This window comes from Mytilus californianus, unplaced genomic scaffold (assembly GCF_021869535.1).
Source record: "Mytilus californianus isolate M0D057914Y unplaced genomic scaffold, xbMytCali1.0.p SCAF_8, whole genome shotgun sequence".
NCBI classification, from domain to species: Eukaryota; Metazoa; Mollusca; class Bivalvia; order Mytilida; family Mytilidae; genus Mytilus; species Mytilus californianus.
In genome coordinates this window covers 93,773,854-93,780,692 of record NW_026262734.1, presented here as the reverse complement: position 1 = coordinate 93,780,692, position 6,839 = coordinate 93,773,854, and the positions used below count along the sequence as shown (strand labels likewise).

Below are 6,839 nucleotides of genomic sequence, written 5' to 3'. Positions count from 1 at the left end.
CGATGCTGTCTACAATTATGAAGTCATATTTTAGCATTACGTCAAAAACATATGACGACAGCAATGGCAAGTCTGTCCCCTGCAATAAACAGAAATCGTCCTGCATTGAAACCCCGTGTCGAGCCTCAATGTATTGTCCTTACCCATCTGTGACGTAATGTGTATTGTTACAAAACAGACGACATAGGCAATCGTTGCTAAGCCTAAATAAAGACCGTTGGCATTTGAAAGGAGTACAGAAAGCCTAAATATAGGCTTTACGGCATAGTAAGGGTTAATAAAATGTATGGGTCACCGTGCTATTTTTCAAGCTACAAGTCGTGCAAAACTGCCAAAATTTGCATAGATTGTTCATGAAAAAACACGTTTTTGTGAATAAAAAGAAATCTATGAGATGGAATTTTGAAATAAAATATGAGAAGCTAGGTTTTAAAATATGCTTTAAGAAAAAAAAAAATATGGTGTCACCGACCTTGTTTTCTTGCTAAAAGTAAAAAATGAAAATTTCTCTATCATTTCCTTATAAACATTTTACTATTTGAGTTATCTACCCTTAAATGGTTAAGTTGACAATTTGATTCAAACAAACACAAACATTTGGAATTTGTTAAAAGAATGCAATAAACCAATTATTTTTCTTTATTCAAATAAACAGCCTAACACATAATAATCAATCTGTCTCAAAATTTACAGATTTAAGCTAAGAACTAGACTGTCTGTGAACTGCTATTTTACAATCCAAGATGGCGGTATATAGTTTATCTACCTTAAAAATAAATATAGTTATGTTTCTTTGCGCACAACTGGAAGCAGATGGGTATATATATATATATCAGGGGTTTGTCTATATTACAAGTAATATAAATGTAACAATGTAACAGTCATATTTTTTTCCGTGTCTTAAATGTATATTTCACATAAGGAGCTTGCTACGTATTCAGGATTAACGTTTGACCAGTGACCACCACCCTCCAATATATCCATTACTATGTGACTATTCTGTGGATCATTGACAGGTTGACGTTCGTTCCAATTGTTGAATTCCATCTCATTCCCGTCTTCAAAAAACCAGGAATCATCTTCAAGTCCTCTATACCCTTGTATGTGGACGAGTTCGGCTGGATGCCAGTCTACAATTCATAATGTTATATACTATCATCAAAAGAAGTCTCTTTTCAAAATAGTTCTTATCCTCTTTTTATAAACTTTCAGCATTAAAAGCATATTTTCTATACATCACAAGCATCCCCAGAGTAAAGTTCAGATTGTAGTCTTAACAATTTTTATTTAAAGAATGTCTATACCTAGAAAATTAATGGTCACAAAGAGGTGTGCTTTACTACATCCTATCGAAGGAAAGACTTTTTCTTCGTTGGGACTTTTGAATGAATATTGGTTTTTATTTATAATGCAACGCAACTGATAAGTGTTTCGTATTTTATGCAAATTGATTCATTTATTATATTATGTATTTAAATTCGAAATTTTTATTGGTCCATTAAATCGAATAATCAGTTATTGAATATATCTGCATTCGTGAACTTTTTTGCGTGCACCTGTATCAATCAATGAGTAAATCAATCATGCAACCAATATTAAATGATATCCCAGTATTAGAACTCATTCCCAGGACAGCGATCGAAACATAATTAAACATTAGGTCTCGTAATATGAACACTTTAATTATCTATACTATCAGGAAGTTATGTGCTAATTCATTTCAATAAGTAGTACCTAAATACTGATTTACATGTTCCTGTTTGTCATCACTATCAATCTTGATCAATGATGCGTTTTGCTGTTGACAAACCTGTACTGCTGTACCGTGATTTACCAACGTGCCAAAGAATCTAAAACAGGAAACATTACCGTAATAATAGTAATCATCTGGACATTTCTTTGTGTCAGCTGAAAATAGAGAAACAAATAATTGATGTGGGGAAAACAAGCAATAGGTCAAATGTCAAATTACACAACAACGAATACTATAACACTTCAAAATACTTCTCTAAATTGTAAGGGGATGGTCATTCGGGTGTCGGCAATGGCTGGCGTATTTTGTTGCGGACCGAATTTTCATTTTGATTGTTCTTAGACCGGCTTACTTTTTTTTCGTGGGAAAGATCGAAAATGTATTTTCACTCTTGTACATAATTACTTCTTGCATTTTCTGTGACAGAATACTAGTATTCATTTTCATCTAGTGTTGGGCAAGAGTATACTGTTCAGTTTTTACAAGGCCAGTACAGTCATCTAACAAAAATCCTCCTGCTGTTGACTTGCGTATTTTATCATAGCCCTGTAGAATAAGGAATAACTTTACACGAGCAGTTACCTTCCATGTAAGGGACAGGTTTAATGTAGACAGCACCCGTTATCACATCTGCATCGTCTTTACTGGTAAAAACGCTTGAATGACAAGAACAATCTTTGTCATGATATGATGCACTTCCTGTCATGTTTTGTCCAATACATTCACGTGCACACTGGATAACAGTTGATGACGTCAGTGTTCTCGTCAAGTTCAAGCTAAATTTATAATTATAGTGTAGTTGTAACTTTACAATGCTGGTATCTAAAAAAAAAACAAAAAAAAAAAAAAAAAAAAGATTTATGGCTACTCTCACTTTCAAGTAAAAGATAGCAATGATATACTGAGTTGACGAAGAAAAGCTAACAGCACTACATGAAAATGAACAATGAACAAATGAAAAAAAAAAGTACGGTCATTACATATATACACATAACACTATAGACGGGGTGAGCACAGGTGTGTGAAGGGTTAACATGGGCTGTTTCGCAAAACTTACTTCTCTCTCTATTACAAATATAAGGTGGAATGATTATGAGGATTATACCAACGGACTGGTAGATGGAGTAATGTGTGTCTTGTGACCTTAAAAACTTAGTGGAAAGTTGAAATTAATCTAATGACATTTTATGGAAGATCGTGACCAATGAAAACGAACACAGATCTTGTTCATGACTGAAAACAACGAATTTATACTTGGAATGAGCTACACGACGGATGCAACTATTGTGGCAAAAAGAATAAGAGTTAACCCCGGTTTATGTGGTGTTCGTGTTTCTGAGTATGTAGCTTTCTGGGTAACCGTATTGATTTGTGAATAATTTTTGATTTTCGTATTTCGTTTTTGAACCATGGTATCTTTTCTTTTTATGTAGGATTCTTATCGAACTTGAATCTTGTATAAACAGAAAATTCTTCTCATATGAATATACATGCTCCTAAAATATTGAATCAAATAAATTCAAATTTACAAGTGGAACATTGAAGCAATCTTTTTTTTATCGTCATCAAATATCACGGTCGTTATCTAGGTGCAGGGTACTTTTCAATTTGACCATGTTGATCATAATTATGATAAGAAGATGTGAAGTGTATATAAGACAACTTTTTTCAAACAAAGCAAAAATCACTGTTCTTTTGGCATATAAATATTTCATAGACTATTTTTTGCTCACCTGGCCCAAAGGGCCAAGTGAACTTTTCTCATCACTTGGTGTCTGTCATCCGTCGTCCGTCGTCGTCGTCGTTAACTTTTACAGAAATCTTCTCCTCTGAAACTACTCGGCCAAATTTATCCAAATTTGACCACAATTATCATTAGGGTATCTCGTTTTAAAAATGTGTCTGATGGCCCCGGTTGCCAACCAACATGGCTGGCATGACTAAAAATAGAACATAGGGGTAAAATGCAAGTTTTGTCTATTATCTTGAAAACCGCTATAGGTTGCAATTCTGTAAATATAGACAATGTAATTTCACATAGGAACTCCCTTTGCGGCTAAAACTGTGCCACTTTTACTAGGAAATTTCGTGAAAAATTATATCTCAGAACGGAAAGTTGATATGCACTAGTATTTTATTCAAAGGTCAAAATATAGGGCTATGAGGCATATTTTCAACATTTATATGCCCTGAACTTCTAAGAGTTTAAACTTATACTAAAATTCTATACTACCCCTACCTCTACTTTTGGACCTCCTAAGAATTAGATTTTAGGCGCTACCATTTTATTGTATACTGGTAACATTCTCAAGTTATGTCTCTATGAGAAGAAACACAGAGATCATATCTGGGAACCAGTACGTTAACAAATTATATATCTCCCCAAAAGAGGCGTGGCTTGTGAAAAAGCTGTATTTACAAAGTGCAACCTATAAATAGAGAAAATGTTGGAGAGTGTTCATTGTTGAAGATGCACATAGCCCTAGGTGAGCGACACAGGCTCCTTAAATTGCCATTAAAGGGCTACACGGGTTATTTAGTGTGCATCACATTTTTTATGTTATTTCTTCATAGACAGAAGAAATATTACAGTCATTCCTTTAAAAGCTCAAAAACTATAAGAGATCTACAAATCAGTTTAGTTGTTTAACTCGTTTGACGACCCCTTACAGGGCTATTGCCCTTAATATCGATTTTTGTCATTTTTATTGCATTATTGCCTAATATCTCAAAAACTGTAATAGATGGATAGAAACTTAAATAAGCAAAAATTATCAGCAAGACAATATATATAAAAATGTATAATGACCAAAATCGTCAGTTCACTCCTTATTGGAGTTATAATTGCTCTTTAATGGCGATTTTCATCCATTTTTAGTGTTCTGCCTCTTATGTTGAAAACTATTATAGATAGCCACTTTAAATAGCAAGATGATGAGCAAGACTAGATCTACAAATAAGTCAACATTTTATAGTGTGTCTTTCTATGTTGTGATGTTACACTATTGTTTCAGGTAGGGTGAAGGCTAGCGCCTATTAAAACGTTTAAACCCGCTGCATTTGTTTGCACCTGTCCTAAGTCAGGAACCTGATGTTCAGTGGTTGTCGTTTGTTGATGTGGTTCATAAGTGTTTCTCGTTTCTCGTTTTTTATTTAGATTAGACCGTTGGGTTTCCTGTTTGAATGGTTTTACACTAGTCATTTTTTAGGGCCCTTTATAGCTTGCTGTTCGGTGTGAGCCAAGGCTCCGTGTTGATGGCCTTACTTTGACCTATAATGGTTTACTTTTACAAATTGTGACTTGGACCTAACCATGTGCCTGTCAGGGCTAGGAATCGGTCCTAGTACTTAAAATCTTTCAGTCCTTTATGGGTGGATTTAACAAAGATAAAAAAAATCGTATAATAAAAAAGCAATGAATGAGTTTGTTAAATTTGATATATGCCTTTTTGTGTTTCTTTGTTGACATATTTGTTTGTCTTTATAGTGATTAAGATTATAACACAATGTTGACTGCTGTACCCCTATTTTTGTCATTTTTACCTATTATGTCTGTTTGTTTTGTTCACGCATCGTTGTCAATATAATGGAATTTGATGCGACTGTCATACAAGTGAGAGGTTAAAAAATTAGCTAGCTATAAAACCAGGTTCAATCCACTATTTTCTACATAAGAAAATGCCTGTACCAAGTCAGGAATATGACAGTTGTTAACCATTCGTTTGATGTGTATGAGCTTTTGATTTTGCCATTTGATTAGGGACTTTCCGTTTTGAATTTTCCTCGGAGTTCAGTATTTTTGTGATTTTACTTTTTTTTTGGATGGAGAGTTGTCTCTTTGGCACTCATACCACATCTTCTTATATCTATATAGCTAAAATCATCAGTCAACTTATTAGAGTTCTTGCTCTTTTGTGATGATTTTTACCAATAGTTTACGTTTTTGCCTATTATCTTGAAAAAACTATAAGTGGTAGATGACATAGACACTTTAAATAGCAAAACGTATCACACAAGTCAGCAAGACAAGATCTACACATAAGTAAAATTTTGCCAAAATCGTTAGTAGACGGCCTTTGAATGAGTGATTACTCTTAAATAGCAATTTGTTTACCATTTTTTGTGTTTTTGGGCAAAAACTAAAGAAGATAGAGAGAAACTGTAAACAGAAAAAAATGATCAGCAATACAAGATCAACAAAAAAGAGATTTTTGTCATGAATTCTATTCTAGTCCACAATTTTGGAGAGTGTTCATTGTTGAAGGTAGTGTGTTCGCCTCGAGTGCGGGAGGTCATGGGTTCGAACCCCGGCCAGGTCAACCCAAAGACTTTAAAATTGGTATTTTCTGCTTCTCCGATAAGCACGCGGCATTAAGGAGTAAGAGCAAAAACTGGTCGGCTCGGAGTCAGAATAATGTGTACGGGTAAGGTGACATATCTACCTGCGGACTGTTACCTTGTGAACTAGCACGTTAAAAATCCGGTTCAGCGTGTCGGTCTAGTACAACGCAGGGTAAATATTCATATTACATTAACATGTTCTCGTTCTGAATATGCATATTAATTTGCCGCTGGACGTTCAGCAGCCATCCATCATCATCGTCATCTAAATGGGAACCATTAGCAATATTATTATTATTGCTTTAGGACTTTTGGTATTGCTATATATCACATGGTTTTTAAAGTTAAGTACGTTTTTTTAATCCGATGATCGAGATGAAATAGGGACGATATATACAAAAGTAGTTTAAACCCCGCCATATATTTTTTTGTATGTCCCAAGTCAGGTCCGTGGTTCTCGTTTGTCATATGCAAATATAAAAATAAGGAGATGAGGTATGATTGCCAATGAGACAACTATCCACCAAAGTTCAAATAATGTGGATGTAAGCAATTATAGGCAACCGTACGGCCTTCAACAATGAGAAAAACTCATACCATATAGTCGGCTATAAAAGGCCCCGACATGATAATATGAAACAATTCAATTGAGAAAACTAACGGCCTACATTATAATAAAACAATTTACGAAAAACAAATATGACAGTCATGCTCTTTATGCTGAGTACACACGTAATTCGAATTC

At 34.4% G+C, this 6,839-nt stretch overlaps 1 protein-coding gene across 1 annotated transcript; it reads right to left on the bottom strand.

Annotated features, from left to right (window-relative positions):
• Positions 1 to 685: 685 nt before the first annotated feature.
• LOC127713110 (NKG2-D type II integral membrane protein-like) lies at positions 686 to 2,571 on the bottom strand. Its single transcript, XM_052219746.1, has 3 exons — positions 2,336 to 2,571; positions 1,735 to 1,908; positions 686 to 1,130 (listed from the first exon to the last, which is right to left on the bottom strand). Exons 1-3 carry the CDS (start codon positions 2,457 to 2,459, stop codon positions 901 to 903), a joined length of 528 nt encoding a protein of 175 aa, XP_052075706.1. The 5' UTR covers positions 2,460 to 2,571; the 3' UTR covers positions 686 to 900.
• Positions 2,572 to 6,839: the final 4,268 nt, after the last annotated feature.

Excerpts from the sequence above, each read along its gene's own strand:
- LOC127713110 (XM_052219746.1), bottom strand. The coding sequence starts at position 2,459 with ATGACAGGAAGTGCATCATATCATGACAAAGATTGTTCTTGTCATTCA. Across the intron at positions 1,909-2,335 it reads ACCTGTCCCTTACATGGAAG|CTGACACAAAGAAATGTCCA; the intron begins GTAACTGCTCGT and ends CTCTATTTTCAG. Across the intron at positions 1,131-1,734 it reads ACATGTAAATCAGTATTTAG|ACTGGCATCCAGCCGAACTC; the intron begins GTACTACTTATT and ends TATGAATTGTAG.